General features: G+C 42.0%; 3 protein-coding genes across 3 annotated transcripts; 2 read left to right on the forward strand and 1 right to left on the reverse strand.

Annotated features, from left to right (window-relative positions):
- Positions 1-10975: 10975 nt before the first annotated feature.
- On the reverse strand, positions 10976-12015 carry K441DRAFT_662304 (uncharacterized protein). The gene is made up of 3 exons (XM_067649014.1): positions 11749-12015; positions 11572-11682; positions 10976-11463 (listed from the first exon to the last, which is right to left on the reverse strand). The coding sequence occupies exons 1-3, from the start codon at positions 11982-11984 to the stop codon at positions 11154-11156; spliced, it is 657 nt and encodes a 218-aa protein (XP_067502551.1). The 5' UTR covers positions 11985-12015; the 3' UTR covers positions 10976-11153.
- A 209-nt stretch (positions 12016-12224) lies between these two features.
- K441DRAFT_639133 (mitochondrial F1F0 ATP synthase subunit) lies at positions 12225-13165 on the forward strand. The gene is made up of 5 exons (XM_067646567.1): positions 12225-12283; positions 12341-12355; positions 12511-12661; positions 12749-12814; positions 12868-13165. Exons 1-5 carry the CDS (start codon positions 12236-12238, stop codon positions 12891-12893), a joined length of 306 nt encoding a protein of 101 aa, XP_067502552.1. The 5' UTR covers positions 12225-12235; the 3' UTR covers positions 12894-13165.
- An 82-nt stretch (positions 13166-13247) lies between these two features.
- On the forward strand, positions 13248-18240 carry K441DRAFT_613812 (uncharacterized protein; the record flags this gene model as incomplete). The annotated part of the gene is made up of 6 exons (XM_067645654.1): positions 13248-13538; positions 13675-13937; positions 13990-14311; positions 14369-14533; positions 14600-16936; positions 17033-18240. Exons 2-6 carry the CDS (start codon positions 13689-13691, stop codon positions 18238-18240), a joined length of 4281 nt encoding a protein of 1426 aa, XP_067502553.1. The 5' UTR covers positions 13248-13538; positions 13675-13688.
- Positions 18241-19583: the final 1343 nt, after the last annotated feature.

Consider the following 19583-nt stretch of genomic DNA (forward strand, 5'->3'; position numbering starts at 1 on the left):
TAGAACTATAGAAAGGGCGTATAAGGTATATATGGCATAGGCACGCCGGTATAGGGTAGTGTTTACCCCTAAAAAGTACCACCTTATTTATTTTATAAGGAGCCATAAGAAGTTTAATATAAAGGCTATAGCTAACATATATGGCTTTATAGAAGGCCTAGTTAGTAACCTATATATATTAGGGGTATAAGTTAACTTAAAGCTTAAATAGGGACCATACGTTAATATCGTTAAGACGAAGGCGATTACCTAAATAGCTATACTAACCCGGCTTACGGCCTCTATATAGGGCGCTTCTTTCTAAAAGGCACAGATAATATACTCCGCCGTAATCCGGCTGGTAATTTTATATATATATAGTATCTAGTACTTGCTACCAGAGTGGATAAAGCCTAAAAAGATAAGTAAAACTAAGCTGTGCTAGCTAGGCGTAGTATAGAACCTATACCTTTATACTATTACGGGGGCGTATAAATTAACGCTAATAGTAGTACTAGAGTATAAGACGGGGTTTCCGCCGCTTTAGATATACCTTAAAGAGCTAGCTATAGCCTACGCAAAAAGGACACGGGAAGGACTGGTAAGAGAGTATATTAAGAGGGAGTGCAATACTATATAGGCCACGATAGCCTACTAACTCTAGCCTAGAATAAAGCTACTAATACGGCCCACTAGATGGGATAAGCTTAAGAGGATAGCGGTTGCTATTTTAGGGATAGATATACGGCTAATAAACCTATCTAAAGCGCAGTATAAGAGAAGTAGAAGGGCTAGGGTATAAGAGGCGTTTAAAAAGCGGTAAAAAAGGGAATAGGAAAAGTATTAGAGTATATTTACCTACTATATAACGGCCTAGGCCGAGCTATAAAACAAGGAAGTTTTTAAACGCCACGTAAGGCTTATAAAGGTAAAGAGTATAATTAATATGCTGCTTAGAACTAAGTATATAGGGCTTAATAGATACCTCTATTACTAAAAAGTACTAGGGCACCTAACCCTAACCTACCTATGCGGCTACAAAAGCTTCACCACACATGCAACCTTACCAAAAGGTAGCGCCACACTCCAAAACTTACGCATACCCATCTTACCATCAAAAACAATCGATTTTCTAACTTTTAAGACCTAATTCCTACTGCCTAGCGAGCTAGAGGTGGATTTATTTGTCGTTTTACCCCCTTTCTCCTAACAAAAAAATTTCTTTAAAGGTGGCCCTAGCTTATAAGCGAGGTACGGACAGGAACACCAAAACTACTACCACTACTACCAATACTACTAATACCAAAACTACAAAATAGGGGCTAGTTTCCCTACTACCTCTTAGCCTAATCTCCTCAGAAATCTTCTAGTAGGATTAGTAAGGAGAAAGGGTATAAGGATAGTAAAAACTAGGAAAACCCCCCTATAAGAGACACAATGCCAAGGCCCGGTAGGCCTAAAAAGAAACCTCCTATAGAAATAAGTNATAATNAGTNTATATCTANATTNACNTTTTCTNGCCCTTCTCCTTCTCCTNGCCTATTTNGGACAGGAGAAAAAAGNGGACATCCTCAGTCTTCTACTAAAAAAGAAAACTAAAAACCTGCAAAAAAGACAACCAAACTNATNACTTTNACGGCTGGTATACCTAGTATATCTTTCTCTCCCCTTTCTCCAAAACAACACCTATAAAAGGCTCTAGATAGCCTAATCCAGGCCTATAAAGGGCTAGAAGAAGAAGAAGAAGAAGACAAAAAGGAACAAGTTAAACAGCTAGAGGACTATACACGTAGTATCCTAGTAGGAGAAAATCCCTTTATAAAAGGAAAAGAAAAGACAAAAGATGTCCTAAAAGGACTAGTTGAAGAAGTAAGAGCTCTCCGTAAGGAGGTAGCCCCTACTAAAGAAACCTACGCAGAGAGAGGCTAAAAAAGGACCTCCCTACTTCGTCCTCTCTACCCTCCTCGTTACTACTCCATTTCCTACTCCTTCTACTTCTACTAGAAGTAAGAAAAAGCAGCTATAAGAAAGAAAGCTAGTCCTAATTATAGACCAAAAGGACCAACCTCTAGATACCTTCTCTATACGAAACAAAGTCAATTAACTATTTGCATTAAAACTGCAAGTAGAAAAACCGGTTTTAGCATCTATAGCCAGAACTAAAGGAAAACAAAATATTCTCCTTACGACTACGGAAGAGTATAATGCAGATTTCCTAGTCAAATATAAGGAAATCTGGCATAACTGCTTTACCTTTCAAAGAGAACAAAAATTAGAACCATGGGTTCAAATTATAGCCCATAGGGTTCCTACCCTACCTTTCTTAGGAGAAGGAGGCTCTAAGCTTCTAAAAGAAGAAATAGAGACTTTTAATCCTATAAGGATATAAGGACTACCTAGATGGATCTCATCTAGTGTAAAAAGACACGATCTATAGACTAGATTTGGCTCTATAGTTTTTACTATAGAGAACGAAGAAAAAAGACAAGAAATCCTCAAGCAAAAAGAGATATCAATTGCAGGTACAGCTACTAAGGTAGTAAAATACCTCNAAGTCTCTCCTACTACGCAGTGTAATAGCTGCCAAAAATTTGGCNATATAGGAGACAGATGCTCTACTAGGGCCTGTAGATATTATGCGGCTGCATATCTATCTAAAGACCACTGCTNTNCTACCTGCTTAATAAGCGGNAGGCCTTNCAAGCATACCACCCCTCTTTGCATTAATTGTAAAGAAAAACACTTTGCTAATAGNANAGACTGNGAGAATCTTAGAGCNGCTAAACTAGTANATAGTACTNGNGTAGAAGATTCTATGGAAGAATAAAATTAATAGGAGTTTAGAAGGAGGTAACTCCTACTAGGCTTTTAGGTTAAAAGATAGTAGAGAGCAAAAGTAGTGATGGCAATAACTATATAACCATAATCAGCCCCATGATTCCGATTATTATATAATCAAAGAAAGTGATTCTGATTTGGTTATATAGTTACATTGATTACATCTTTTAGGCACGGGCTTCCACGTGATATTATCTACACGTGAAAACTCACGTGTAGATAACACACTTGCCTAGAGCTTACCTAGAGCTCTCCCCCAAAGCTCTACCTCTCCCTCTTTTTATTTCCGCTATTTCCGCGGTTGATTATATAGTTATATCTACGTAATATAATCAGCAGGTGCGATTATGATTAGGTTAGTTATGTTCCTATATAATATAACATAATCGTAACTAACTAACTAATTATTGCCATCACTGAGCAAAAGGACAGGGACGGGGGTTAGGATTTCTTACAGTTTTTCTCACCATTTTCTCATTCCCTAGTAGTTGTAGTATTTTAGTATTTTTACTAAGAAACTATAAACTCCTAATTTAGGGGTTTATAAACTACTAGGACATAGCTACTAGTACATATTAAGCTGCCTAGAAAGGATTTATGTATATAGAACTATAGCGCCATAGCCCAGAGGCTGCATGCGCAGTATTGTACGTAGTATAATACAACGGATATAAAAAAAAATAAAAAAATAAAAAAAACCTATGCGGCTATAGCTAATAATTAATAATGTATATAGTGGTATTCTGCCCTAGATACGCTACTAGCTAGACGGAAATATATTACTATACTAGAATATCCTTATATAAAGAGCTCCTAACTAAGCTAAAGGCTACTAAAGTAGTTATGGACTGGTTTATGCAAACAAACCTCTTACTACACCTTTTATTTGCTAGAGAGCTAGCTAGGGTAAAAAAAAGAGGCTAGGAAGTGCTTTAAGAGGCGGAGGATAAATACTATAGGGATAGTAAAATATAGTAGAATTTTGCAAATAGCAACCTAGTAGAAGTTGGCAGAACTCTAGTAACCTAGTAGAATTTGGTAAAACTTATTAACCTAGCAGAATTTAGTAGAATTTGGCAACCTAATAGAAGTTAGCAGAATTTTAGCAACCTAATAGAATTTAGCAGAGTTCTAGCAACCTAATAGAATTTGGTAGAATCTTAGCAACCTAGCAGAATCTAATAACCTAATAGAAGTTAGTAGAACTTTAGCAACCTAATAAAATTTAATAGAATCTAGTAACCTGGTAGAATTTAGTAGAGGTTAATATCTTAATAGAACCTAATAAAACTTAGTAAGGTATAGAGCTGCGTATATTAATGCAGATATAAATAACGGAACCTTCTATACTACTACTAGCCTTATAGGCTACCGGTTTATACCTTACCTAGATAACTAGAGTAGCTAGGAACGGAACCTAGGCCCTAGCTATATACCCCACTAGATAAACCTAGGAGTACGTATTAAGATGGCTTTTCTATAGCGCCTTAAAGAGACGTTTACTTGTACTTAGTAGTTACTAATTAGAAGAGAGGCTATATAGGCCATATAATAAGCCATATAGGCCGTATAACAAGAGAAGGAGAGGTTTTATCCGGCCCTAGCGGTACGGTTCCCCTCTTATATATATATATATATATACCTATATAGACCCGCTGCATGGACCTTAACGGGAGCCGCAATAGCGTAATTAAATATTATAATTATAATTATATACTAAAACTAATATATTTATAGGCGGAGATTGCTTTATAGATATGCCTATAGAGGTTAAGTAATTCTCTATTACGGGGTTCTTACGGGGGCGTCCTTAGCCACGCTTTATGGTAGGTTTAGTAGGTTTAGTAGGTTTTTAGAGAACCTCTAGGGTAGGCAAGGGTGCTTTTAGTTTATTTAATTCGGCAGGTACTTCTAGTTTATCTAGCTCGACATTATAAGTGTTTTTAGATTAAAAGTAGGGTTTTATAAACGTACTTCTAAAGCTAGTTAGCCTACTAAAAAGCTATATATAGCATATCTCGTTTTCTACGGCTAGTAGACAATAAGGTCCAGTCTAGTTGCCGCTCTTACGCTATATAAGGACTTTAGAATTAAGTAGGAGGTTATAAACTAAGGTTGTGTTAGGTCCGTTACGGTAGTATAGGGCGTTATTAGTAGTTTGTTTGGGCCGTAATTTAACTATTTCGGCTATTACCTTCTATATTATAGCTGCTCGGTCTATAATAAACGGGGTAAGAGGGTTTAGTTTACTTATTCTTAGATAGGCTTTATAAACCAAGAGGGTAGGTACTAATCCGTTAAGGCTAGCGGTATTATTAACGGCTTTTACGGCCATCTGTAAAGCTAGTTCCTTTTAGATATCCTTATACTTATCTATAATAATCTAGTAAGCTCTCCATAGAGCTAGGTAAGCTTACTTAATAAGCCTAATAAACTAGTACGCCTTAACTAGAATAGCTTTTGTTAAAATAGCTATGGCCATAGCATACTATTAGAATTCCTTACTAATAAAGTTCCTACTAGCATTATAGGTAATATACTTAGGAGGTCTAAGGTATATATTAATCTAGTAGGTCCGTAAAATATCCTAAGTATATTTTATAGATATATTTTACAACTAATAGGCGGCTTAGTAGCGGGTTACCTTATTAATTATATATAATACTAGGCTGCCGTTAATATATATAATATCTACGTATACTAAGTGGTTAAAATTAAGATCCTTATAAAGGGTAAACTTAAATCGGCCTAGGGAACGTCCGTATTTCTAGTAAAAGGAGCAGTATTTAGTTAGGTGGTTAATTATTTTCCTATTAACGTCATTATATCTAGAGTGTTTAAGGACTCTCTATATTTTTTTAGCTAACAGGTGGCCGAAACAGCGGTATAGGTAGTAGATTTCCGTACTAGTAAGGTAGTATAGGTTATAGTCAAAAGATTCCTAAATATAGGTCTATAAAGTCTCTCCCTATATAAGGAACGGGTATCTAAATTGTTATATAATTAGTAAGGTAATATACTTGCTTCCTAGGGTAGTTATAGGGCTAATTAGGGTGTCCGTAACATTATTATAATATACCTATAACCTATCCATATCTATAAGATAGAGTAGGAAGGGGGTGTCCGCTTTTACTACGTAGAAGTTAACTAGGCTAATTAGAGTTTTAACTTTAACTAATCTAATTAATACGGTTAAGCTGATGCCGAATTAGACGTTTACGGCCCTAGTTTACGTAATATTAATATCCGTATTGTTATTTATAGTGGTCCTATATATAAGGTATTATCTATAGCCTATAGTAGACTTCTTAAAGGCACCTATATCGATTATAACACTGTAAAATTCCTTAGGGGTATAGCGTTTTATAGTAATATATATAAATAGGTCCTACTTATAATCTATAACGTCTATAATAGGGGTACTTACAAAATAGTTTTTAGGCGTAATTAAGTGTATAAAGGAACAGTTAGCTAATATAGTCGTAATATTAAAGGCTTAGCTGTCCGTAAAAGGTCCAAAAGTAGTTAAAAATATCTTTAAGGTCTCTTATTCCTAAGCGTTTAAGTTAAAGTCAATTATAAGGGCTTCTATTAACTTATTAGGGGGCTCTTCTACTTCCTTTCCTTTATATTCTAAAATAAACTAGTTAATATAGCTATTAAGTCTTTTCCTAAACTTATTACGTTTTTTCTAGGTATGCCTTATAGACCAATATCCTTCTTTACCGCATATAAAGCACTTCTGGCTAGTTTGTCTATAGGGGTATATTTTCATATAGGGGTTGCTATAGGGGTTACAGGTAGGACTTAGTTGGTATAGGTGCTACTAGCGGTAGCGGCGGTCTATAAAGTAGACGTCTAAGTCTATTTACGGATATTAAATATCCATAATAAAGGCTTAAGTACTGCCTAGTGGGTTTAAGACTTTATACATTATAATAGAGGAGCGTAGATTATTAATAAGGCTAGCTAAGATATCTATAGGCTTATAGTAGGCGTACTTATAGGGCTCTACTTCTTAGTAGGCCATAATAAGTTTATTATACAGAAAGTCGTCTATTTAAAGCTTAGCGTTAAGGCCGTACTATAGGTGCCGGAGGTCTTTAATAAGAATTTACAGGCACTCTATAGTCGATTTTTTAATATTCTTATTAATTATAGTCCATAGCTTAGTCGCATTCTATTAGGTAAGGATATTACGCTTATATTTTAGTTCTTTAAAGTAGTTACGGGTAGCTTCGCATAGCTTATTAAAGGGAACACTAAGGGGGTTACTCTTAAGGTTAGTGTAGTAGTAGTTAAGTACTAGGCCGCGTAGTATAGTAGAGTAGGCTTAGCTAAACTCCTATTTAGGAATATTAGCCTTCTAACAGAGGTCTATAAAGATGGTTAGTTTAAAGTTAAAGTTATTATTTTTACCACTATACTTAGATTTATTAGTATAGAACTTAGCTAGGTTAGCTAGCTCCTTACTATAGGTCTTTACTTAGGTGGGTTGCAGATCTATAACTTATAGATCTATAGCTTGCGGATATATAGCTTATAGATATATAGTTTGCGGATATATGGCTTGCGGATCTATAACTTAAATAATAGAAGTAATTTGGTCCGTATTTTGGTTTACGGGGGTATTATAGTCCGTAACTTAAGTACTAGGTATACTTTAGCCTATAAGATTAATTCTAAAACTACTTAGGTTTATAGGACGAATTTAGTTAAGTAGGTTAGGTATAAGGCTAGCAATTATATTAAGTTTAGAAGAAGTAAAGAGTTCCTTAGTTTCTTAGAACTGGTCTAGGATTTCCTCTTTAGTCTATTCCGTTTAGTCCTTTTTATATATTATGTTATATAAGGATTATATAACAGTAACTTATTTATTCCTTTTAACCTATANACCTTAGTTACGTAAGAGGGTCCGTAGGTTACGGATAGTAGTAGGGTTATATACTTTAAAGATAGCTTCCGTAAAGTCCGCGAAGTCTTCCTAGTATTACTCCTATAGGTTAACATTTATAAGCTTAAAATATTTATATTTAAGAACTTTAAATTTAATATAGTTATTAACGTTAGGTATAGACATAAGGTTAACTCCCTACCTCTACTTTTCCTAACCTTTATTAACTTGCTTTCTTAGGTCTACTATACTATATTATATAGTATAATACATAGTAGGTAAAAGAGGTCTTATAGTAGTCTATAAAGGCGGTTAGTAAGTCCATAATAGTTCGCAGAAGAGTAAAAGGTTTTATAACAGTCTATAAAGGTAATTAACGGGTCCGTAACGGTTTATAAAAGGGTAAAGGGTCTCTATAAGGGGTCTAAAAAGAGGTTAAGAGAGGTATAGTAGGAATAGGGGTTTAAGGTTTAAGGGTAGGGGTTCTATATAGGTCTATATTCGCGTTTATTATACTTTTAGTAAACTATATTAAGACTTAAATAAGTATATAGAGTTAGAGATAAGTCTATAATCCCTAACTTCTAACCTTCTAGTAAGTCGTACTAGGAGTCTAAACGGGTGGTCGCTATTAAGTATCGCTTAGGGGGAGGTATTAAGTAATTACTAATCTATACGCGCTTACTAATCAGTATTCGTACTAATTTAATAGCATAAGTGAGTTAAATCTAGGGGCACGAAATACGTATAGTATCGTATACTCTTTTAGATAATAGTAACTGTCGATTATATAAAGCAGACTACGTAGTCTATATACTAATACACCTCCCCCCTAATTAGTTAGTGCTTTATAAGTGCACTAGACGCGTAAGCGAGTAGTTAGTACACTAAACGCGTAAACGCGTACCTGGTATACCAAACGCGTAAGCACGCGGTTAGTATAATAGGTGCTATAATTATACAATTAAGCTTAACTGTTTATTTTTACTTGCCTCCTATAAGGCTAGAAGCTTATTTTATATATCCTATAACTACCTCTCTACTAGGGATATAAAATTCTCCTATATACAATTATCTAGCTTCTATAAACTCTATAAGACCTACTAGTATTCCTATTTAACTATAGTCTTCTAATTTTAATAACTAGTGCTTTTCTTCTAAGCTATAGTAGGTTTTTTATATAGATATAGCGTCAAGTAGTAGTAGAGGCACTTTAGGCTAAGAAAGGATATTTTTAAGGAAGGACCTAACTATAGTATTTACTAGGTATTGCAATAACTTTAAGTAGTAGATATTTATAGATCTATATAGTTTTATCTATATTAGTAGACTATTTAATAAAATATAATATATGCTTATAATTTTAATAATGCGTTTTTTAACTTTAACGAAATTAATATTAGGACTAAGTAATAGCCGTATAATAACATTTATACTATTTCAAAGCCCTAAGTCTTAAAAAAAAAAATAACTACGTGTGGTAATAATAACGCGTTACATAAATTAATGAATTAGATATCCGCAATATCCGCTTACATCACTATAGCAGGAAAGGGTGTATAGTAAAATATCTTTAGTACGATACCGTTTGTTCGGCCGAGCGTATCGTAATACTAATGGTATTGTTATATCAGGAGTTACGTGTTGGGTAAATAAGCAGGAAAAAGAAGAGCTTAATGCCTAAAAAGGCTTAGGATGTCTACCTCGCGGGCTAAATAGGGCCCCTTCCCATACAAATTCTCTACTGATTATACCGATATTGGTGGTAGGTGCCTAACGATATTGTCAAAAGTCAGATTATCGTAACATTACACCAAAAAAGGCTTGATTAAGGGGTGCAGGTCGTAATACAGAAGATATCGTTATATACCCCATATCGTACTAAGGAGGTTTTACTGTAGTACGTGGTTAGGTCTTGAATCACGGCCTACCTCGAATTCGGAGCTCTAAGCTCAATTCGAAGCTATTCTAAACTCCTCTCCCTTACCAAAAGTCGTAGTATTATAAAGCCTCTTTCTCCTATCAATATAAGCTTCAAACGCGGGCACATACACTCATACTGGCGCCGGCTATAAGAAGGATTTTAAATAAAGGCGTACTGCTAGTCACCCAGATTTGGAGCCATATTAAGGAAGGCAACGGGGTAAAACACCAAGATCCAGAGGTGATATTACAATTTGGTAGGGGAGAGGAGTTCAGAATAGCTTCAAAATCGAGCTCAGAGCTCCGAATTCGAGGTGGGCCGTGGTTCAAGCCCTAACCACGTACTACACCCCTTCCTGAGAGCTCTACATACTAATTTAGGCGAAGCTCAAGCGAAATTGGATGCCACCGCTGCTGCGCGCCCCAGGGGGGGACACCGAACCTCCCGGACCCTGTAGACAATTCAATCGTACAGGCTTGTATGCGTCCTTCCTGCCGTGCTCGTGCCTCGATTGACTGAGTTGCTAACACACCATCCGCGTACACGAGCCGGTCCAGACCTTTATACATTAATCAATCATGCCTTCTAATCCTCCATCCAATGATATAGATTTTGTCCCATCGACTTTGAGTGCTCACCAAATACGGCTCGTAAAGCTCGTAGTAGTAAGAGTTAGAGGAGGCGACATAGAGCTCCAAGAACTCTATTTGGCTGCCCCGTCTACCACATACCGTTCTATAGAAAAGATGAGTGTTGGCTTCCTTATTTGGAGCAACTTAACTCCAAAGATTAAGTGTATATAGCAATTATACATGGAAATTGACAGCTTCTTCGACCTGATATTTTTCATCACGGAGCCTTGATCCAATTGATTCTATTAGCCAACTCTTATCGATAACGGTAGGACCAAAAGTGCCAAATATCTCAACTAATGTACGGTCCATCGAGACTTCAAATGTTCGATTGAAAGTACCGAGAAGAAACCCAGCGTCTACTCAATCTGTAAGCAGTGTCTCATCAGTAGTCATTATTCACAAGGAAACGTAATATTCATGATAATTAGGTACAGAGCCAAATTCGATTGGTATTAAGTTCTCTGTATCTTAGAGGCTAGACTTCGTATGCTTGAAGGGAAATCGGCATCGAGACAGGTAATGGTCAATGGGTGTTCGCGCTTGATAAGAAAGAGGCAATTATGCTCATCGTGATCTTGTGTCTTTCTAGAAAACCATGTGAGGTTGTTTATACGAATTAGTGCGCCAATAAGGGGGTGATGCCTCACTCGTCCAACATGTGTTTTCAATATGGCGAATACCAAAAAGGCCGCGTAAAATATCATGTGAAAATATGAGTTTGTTAACGAAACTGCAGGACAGCATGTTTTTGGTCTCGTGGATTTTAGCCATTAACGACCTTTCACAATGGCGTGGTTCAATTTTACAAAAGTAAGCTAAGCCGGTATTTACAATCCCTTCCTTTGTTGATTTCCAAGCCCCATGTTATCCCTCCTCCTTTGACCTACTTTGTCCTAATAATCTTCAGCTTCTTCGGGCTGTGCACGAAGTTATTCGCATAGACCTTAGGGATAAACTTTCTTTCATTCGGCTCCTGCACGAAATACTCGTATCCCTGCTTGTTGGCGAAGTTGATTGCGTCTTCCTTTGATTTGAAGTTCAAGTTATAGCCTTGCATGAAATCAGCCGAAGACTGCCAGCCCATGAGCGGGTTTTCCCATCGATGTCCTTTGGGGAGAGGGTCCCAGTCCATGACCCAATGGTGCGAGTGCCAGTCTCCGGATTGTGTGGCTGTTTTAGTAGGGCGGTAGATTCTATAAGGTTATTAGAATCAGACTCCTCAAGACTTCGTTACAAAGTGAGAGAGAGTAGTATCGGCTGTGATTCGAGTGCAATGCTAGGGTTCCATTTAGGTGGCTCACCTGACGGTTCGTGCCTGGAGGTCCACCGGCGCACCTGAGAGCACTGCTGCAGCAACAGAATCACCAGGTTCACTGCCGTCCATAACGCGTTTTGGGATAGGGGAGAAGTTCCTTAATAGTATGTATTAGCGCTGTCATTACATGCTTAAGGTTGGCCATGTTTTCCAGTCCACTCACGATGTCCGGTAGTCGATAGCAACATTATAATCCGGCTGATGTCTTGGCTGACCCCCTGCTACGCCCTTCTGTCGAATCATCGCTGAGTCGCCTGGTTTTGCTACAGGAGCATCCTTGGGGCTGGCTTTTAGTGAGGGTTCATTGGCGTAATACCGATGTTTGGGGACAGCTGCCAACCTCGCTGTTGGTCGTGATGCAGTTAGGAGTAGCCGGGAGCGAATTGATCTCTGAAACATTGTGGATGAAGTTGAGAGGTGTAGACGCTGCGGTAACCTAAGTCTGACGATGGGCGTCGCCGGGTGGTATTTCGGGAGGCCTAACCGCATTTGCCGGCCTCTGAAGAACCTCTGCACTCCAACCTTGCATCTATTCATCCTCATTTAATCACCAATCGAAGCCCCCTCTCTTCCCAGCCCAGGTATTTCCCACTCGTTTTAGTTTACGTATGAGATGAAGGTTCTGTGGCTAATTGGACGCAGTAGTCGCAATGAGCTACTTACAAAAGCGCGGTCTCTCGACCCTCATTCCGCCCAAGGTATTTAGAACAAATTTCATCTTACCTGTTCAGAAAGGTACTAAAGCGAGCCTCTAGATTGCTTCCCCGAGTGTGAGTGCCGACAATAGTGCTATTTGATAGTCTCTGAACCTGAATTCTCGTACCATCCGGTTGAGCGCAAACCCTCCGCGGAGCTACAGCCTCCCATCCGTTACACCATGCATGCCTCAGCACAGAATATATCAAAAGCTAACTCGGATTTGAAGGCCATAGGAGCTGCTCAGGATGCCGTCCGTATGCAACGAGTTGTGGGCTTTTATGAGAAGCTTCCCCGAGGTCCTGCCCCGGAGCCGAAGCCAAGAGGCCTTCTTCAAAGATACCAGGCGCGATACATGGGCAAAAATGCGTCGGCAATGCGTAAGGCTTCAATACCAGTCCAATTTACTGAAAAAAAGTGTTTAAAATGGGGTGCAAAAACTTTTGACTAATAACTACGGTTCACAGCACTCGTTCATGTCATCGGCGCTCTCATGATTATTGGCTATGCGCAGAATTACTACTTCCATTTGCGTACGCCATCAAAGCGAGATTGGAGAGATTGAACACTGGCTAATTACTAATAGGTCACCACAAGAACAACGCTCACTAGATATTAAGCAAAGGCGACTTGGTGGCTAGAAGTTAGGAGGCAGGATGTGGGTGTACATATGCTTGTGAACAGCATTCAATGGAGAGCCTAACTTATTGAAACCGGCCATTTTTCATTAATATGCTGCTCATCGTCGCGGCGGTCTGTTTGATAGTATCTGCTTCTTTGAGGTTTAGTGTGTGATCTTTGACATTTGTGACTCATAACACAAAAGATTTCATCCAATTGTATAGCCGCTGGCTTCAATTCGTCGCGAAGAGACTTGTGACCGGATTTGTTGGTCATTTGGAGAGTGACCTCAGCCTTCTTTGAGGCGTTCCCGGGCTTGGCGGATCCAACCAGCGTGCCCGAAACATCAACTTCAAAGCAGCGAGGTGTCACGTCCGCATCTCCTAATCATCATCACCACAACTGGCCATTAGGTGTCGGCCCTTTTCTCCCTTCATCCCTCCTCCGACAGAGGTCCATTAGCCCTTTCACCTCATCACCACCTTTTCGAGCCGCTTCCAACACCTTAGGAACACCCCCGAGCCACTTTTCTCCCGCATCTCCACATACGCCGCGCGAGCTTTCCAGGCCAGCAGTCGACGTTTCTGCGGAAGCGCCAACTACTCCCTCGTGGCGACTTGTAGGCTCTGACGATAGGTAGATATATTCATTTTTGCTTGCCTTTCCACTACATAGACCCTTGGCCTCCTCAGGCCGACTCCTTGACTTGCTATGTTCATCAACCTAGATAAATACGAAGATTCTGACAAAGACCGTTCGACTGCCCGCACAGTTACGCAAATTGTTATGGCAGAGCAGATCATCCAAGATGTGGTAAAGGAAGCACAGTCGATGGGTGACGCTTCTCCCATCGACGCTACTGCGACAACTACCAACAACTCCGCCGGCGACGGCGAGGCGCTATCGGAATCTATGACCGCCATTCTAAAACCCTCAAAAGTTCTTTTAAGTTCGTCCCTAAACAATTCGAGCACGAGCGAACCTGAAATTGGCGTTACACCCTCATCTACTAACAAGGCGAACGATGCCTTGACTGTGAGTGGTTGCAAAGATACTCACCTACTATCAGGAAACTGACCGTGGACAGTCTGCAATTACAGATGCTGAAGAACTGCGAGATAACGCATCACGACCGAAGATTCTTGAGGAGCCGCTTGCCAACGGCGACACTGGAGAGCGTTCCGCTGCAGAGGATGTGGTTGGGCAAGCAGCACTTGCGGAGATTAGTGGTGGCTCAGATACAGATATTAGTAGACCTGGAAGTGTAGACCAGGCAAAGGAAAGACCAGGGCGACATATACGATCGAATTCGGTCAAGAAACCGGCGTCTTTCAAAGCCGTGTCGGTAACAAAAAATTTCCTGGCCAAATCCGCAGTGTCGACTCCCTCTGTGCGGCCAGGAGATAAAGGTAATGAACTCCATAAATTAAACTATTCCTTTTGCTAACTGCCTCTTGTATGTATAGCGTCTCCCTCCGGGCAAACGAACATTTTTGCGCAGCCAACAGCCAAACCCCGACTTGTGGCTAAATCAGGGAGTGGACTAGGAACCGTTCCTCGCTCTTCATTATCAAAACTTAATGGGGCTGGCTCTGGTCCTGATGCAAGCAAGGTTTGGAATAAGAATCAACGTGAGCATTCCTTTGACAAAAATAAACCACTTTATTCTAGCGCTTGTGCTAATCTTCCTGTGATAGCCATTCCACCGCCTCCGCCAAAGCAGTTCACGGATGAAGAACTCAAACAACAATATGGAATTCACCTGGCGACGCGGTTACAGGCAGACGAGTCTGGAAAGGAAGCAAAATGGGCGGATATAGATGACGATGAGGACGATTGGGCGCCTGAGACGGTGGAATGGATGGATGGTACAAAGTCTACAGTCGCCACAGCAGAAAACCAACAACTTCCTGATGAACCCAAACCTACCGTTGAAAAGGAGACACCTTCAGAGACAGGTAAACCGGTACTGGCATCATCCTCGAGCGTGCAGAGACCAAACTCTACTAGCGGAACGAAGACAATCCTTAAGCCTGGTATTCATACTCTGACAGGCTCATTAAAGACCGGTTTAGTATTGAAGGGCGCGATGGAGAAGCCGACCTTGGTAGCCAAGCCTTCGGCCCCTGCGCCTATCAAATCTCCATGGGCTCCGCTTCCACCTGTGGACAAAGTGTCTCCAGTGCAAATAAATCCCCCTACCCAACCATCTCCACAAACTCGGTTTTCTCAAAGGGATCCCCATGGTTTCGATGCACCGCCAACAGCACCTACTGCTAAGGAATTTGCTCCAGATGACTTCAACAGGTCTTGGCGAGACGATCGTGGAAACAAAGAATTGTTCAATTCACACAATGGCCGATATGAGCCTGTCAACGACATGCGTCGCGGATCTTTTCGGGATAACAGCTTCCGGCAACCGTCAGTCCTTCAGCGGCCATCACAACAAGGCGGGCCTGCAGAACCGTCTGCGGCTTTTCAAACTTCTCGCTCAAGTGCAGCTGAGGGTCCTTCATGGGGTAGACGGCGCAATTCGTCGAACGTTAGTGGTGGTAGTGGTCGGAGAATGTCTTTCGGGCGGCTGCCAGATATACCACCTATGCCACTTGACATGCAGCACCGACGTGGATCGCAGTCTCTCGCTAGCTCCGAGATCGCGACACCAACCGAAACCCCTCGACCAGGACTTCAGCAAAATCGTACCCATTTCCCTGAGCGTGGAATTTCACCAGCTGAGCAGCATCACTCTTGGACACAGAAGTCATCGCCCAATGCTAGTTACGTACAACCAGCTTCCCCCTACGGCTCTGTAGGTTCGTCTGGGGCTGGGGATATAGCTCAAGGAGCGGCAGTTCCAATGGAGGATGCTGTGGAACGCCAGAAGCGGCTTATGCGTGAGAAACTGGAGCGTGCAAAACTTGAGAAACAACGCCAGCAAGAAGAAGAGGCAAGGGAGGAAGCTGCTAAAAAGGAACGCCTTAGGCTGAAGTTGGAAGCGATGGGTCTGGGTGGTGATCACAAGGACAAAGCAAAAGATTCCTCATCACCACTCCCCCTAGAAAAATCTCCCCAAAAGGACAAAGCCATTCCAGCTCCAGTCCAGTCCCTTCCAAAGCCGCCAGTACCAACATCGGAGGGGGAAGTCGCGCAATATGGGCTGATCAAAGTCCATCAACCTCATCCAGCCAGAAAGCTGGGAAATCTTGCGGAGATTCCTTTTTCAGAGACTAAGTTGTCACCGAAGCCCGCAAAAGCTACTCAGGAAGTTGTGCCTAAGCCGATCTCTTCCCCAACCAAGTCAGCAAGTGCCGGAGTACAGCCGAAACCGAGCCCGCTTATTGAGAACCATTCACATATTGTGGACCAGCCACCTCAATTGGACCAATCAAAATTACAACAATCGGAGGCGGAGGTCCGTGCTTCATATAAGTCACTCGACCACTCCTCACAAGCATGGAAGCCTTCTCTCCCACAACAAGAATCATATCCTGCCTGGAGCAGCTCTATTTCCAACAATCAGCCTACTGGCAACGTCTGGGGCCCACCTCAATATAAAGACCGAGCACTTGGAAACGGTACATTTGACGCAAACTACAACAGAGGCCCTACTCGACCAGCCTCACACCAACCTCAACAATCACACACAAGCCAACCTGGTCCAATTGCTCCACCATCTGCGATGAAACTTTCGCCTGCTCAGACTCAAGCTATTCCTAACCATACGCCAGCATTCAGCCACACGCAAATGTTCATGCCATCAGCTGATGTGCGTCAACAGCAATCTGCAGCTCTTGGTGAAATGTCACAGAACACTCTGAACGCTGCAACTGCACCCGACCCGGGCCCCATAGCTCCGCCTGTGAAAGCTGCGAACTCTACCTCAAAAGGTGAATGGGGCAACTTTGGCAATGCCATCCAACGCGATGATGCAATGCGCGCAGCCAAATGGAGAGAGGAGTTAGAGAAGAGCGGCGCTGCAGCGTACATGCCTCAGATCAAAGAGACATTCAGACTGACCAAGCCTGCTGAGGATGGTGTTAGCCGTCGCAAGGTTCTCAAGACTAACAGTGTCGTTCACGTCGCTCAAGGTGGCAATGCCACAGAAGTCAAGTCGAATCATCCGTCCGAAGCTGCGTCACATGTTGATTCCGCTGAATCTCTTCCAAAAGTAGAGGCACCGGCAGCGACTCAGCTAGACTCTCATTCTTCACAGCCGGCGATCCATGGAGACAATCTTGCGCCTCAACAACCGGTTGGTGCGACTGCGAATCTCAATGTTCCCCACCCCCAGGGTGGTCGCTCGTCTCGATTCTTTCCACGCGCTCCCGAAGCTTCCTCTTCACAGGCTTCGACGACGTCACAACAGTCAGATTCACCTCCGCCGCCTGAAACTTATTCGCATCCTGTCTTCGATGGAGATGCGAACCATCCGGTAGTGAATTTGCCGGTGCCGAAAGCTCGTGTCAAGCTTCCTCCAGTTCCGCCATCTCCGCCAGCGCCTGTCATTATGCCTGTTCGGCCTGAGCCATTTATTCGCATCGGCTCGCAGCCTCTTGTTACTCAAAAAGACTGGCAGGCAAGATTCAACGGCCTTTTTGGCAGAACAACACAGCCGCAACAGCAACAGCAACCTCAATCTCAAAATGCCCATTCCGCAGCATCGCCGCCAGCACCGCTTTCGCTAGCTGTTACGTCAGCATCTAAGGCGCCTTTGGATGTGACTACCCAACGCAGCTCGGCTACAGTTTCACTACCAATCACTCCAACGAAGAGAGCTTTTGCAAACTTTAGCATTGATGACAGTGATGATGTTGTGTCTAAGGTTACAGCTGAGGAGGCTCTCCTCGAAGATCGTGAGTTTGGATCATTGCCCACGATTAACTTGCCAAAAAAACCACATCTCGCGGCGAATGAGCTGTCGGTTCCATCTCCATCTAGCCGTCCAAACTCAAAGTTTCAGCGACTCGTTGAAGCCATCAGCGCGACGCCATTTCCCATGACTCCCGTCGATGGTGAAGTCAACATACGTCTTCCAGGTGCAAAAGAGACAATTACGAAGACCATGCCCAAGCCGCGTGCTCGCAAAACGACACCATACAACAACAGCAATAGCAAGAAGCGCAGCTTCAACCCTCGAGAGGGAAACATTAACTCTCCCAACCCCCGATCGAGGAAGCCATCGAGCAACTACCAAGCCCAAGCGGGACCGTCTCAAAACGCCACGCCTCGGCCATCTACAAGTGGAACCGGATCCGGATGGAACAATAACAATGCTAGGACGAATCCACAGCAGAACAACGCATGGAACAAGCGCGCTGCACCTGGTGTCGTGCACTGAGCACCGCACCTCACATGCGATCATCTTTGACCGACACCTTTCCGCTTCCCTTCCCAATTGCTCACGTTTCTTTCGGTCTGTCAGAAGCATTCGCTCAATTGTTCACGAAGCATTTATGGCGTTTGATCGATCGTTATCGGGCATCACTTTACACTTGGATGTCGAGTGAGTTGAATAATCGGATTGTGAGGTTTGATTGTCTCCCGCTCATCCAAATCTGAGGGTTTTCTTTCTTTTCGTGCATCGATCATCTTCTCGTTCCTCTTTGTCGGATGGAGTTGCTGATCGCGATCACGAATTGGCCTTGGTTAGTTACACTTGCCACTCACACTGCATCTTTTCACCTTCCAAATTTTCCTGTACCCAATTAGTACCGATACACATTTTCACTGCTATTGACTTGCTGGGGGAATAGCAAGTCCGGATACGGCATGCATGTCTTGAAGGAAAGTTCGTTGGAGTTTTGGCTAGCCTGATTCTCACTGCTACTGCCACTGCTAGTTAGATAGCACGGACGAATCGATAGGACGGAGGCTTTTAGCCAGCTTTGATTGAATGCTAAGAGTTTAATTGTTCAATTTGCTACCTTCTTATCTAAGTGACTTGCTTATTATTTACTGCATGGTGTACACGGCGATCTAACAAACTCAATGCTGTGATGCAAACAGGATGGACTGCACTATTCTCAAATTGGAGGAAACAGCAATGGATGCGACTAACTATTCTGAACTAGGATACCTTAAGGGTCGCTACGATCATTGAGTAAATGCGAAAGTCAAGGCTGGAACTGACTGGCGTTACTTTTACTAATTATCATGTGACTGTATTATCCTTCATTGGAAAGTCTAAGCGTTGATGACTCCCTAGCGCTAGCTAACAGGACGAAGAGTTAAGCTTTTCTTCTACTTGGTCAAAAGATGGTAGCTGACCCACTGTCACGAACTCTGTCGCTAGACATATGGAGCTCCTCAAGGTTTCAGAGCGGACATCACGCAGCAAGTGACACGCAGGTGATCTTCTTGCCCAAGAGTATCCTGTCGCTTTTTTTATTCAGAGTCCGAAACATGATCTGCTCACCATGAAGCTATCATTTCATGCCTTGTCGTAAACTCGTTGGCAAATCCCGGGGAAACGCTCGGATAGGAAGGTAGGATGATGGCGCGTGCCGCGGTGCCTCGTGTGGTGTCCTTAATCTAACCACCAGCCACTTTGCACATCGGTCCCCGACAAATCTTCGATCACACTCGGCAGCCTCTATCACAATCGGACCATATGGTATTCGTCCATGACCTGATTAGTTTCTTGGTGTCTGGGTTTTGTTATTGGTCTTGTCTTCACTATCA

Source organism: Cenococcum geophilum (genome assembly GCF_001692895.1).
Source record: "Cenococcum geophilum 1.58 unplaced genomic scaffold K441scaffold_29, whole genome shotgun sequence".
In the NCBI taxonomy this organism is placed as follows: domain Eukaryota; kingdom Fungi; phylum Ascomycota; class Dothideomycetes; order Gloniales; family Gloniaceae; genus Cenococcum; species Cenococcum geophilum.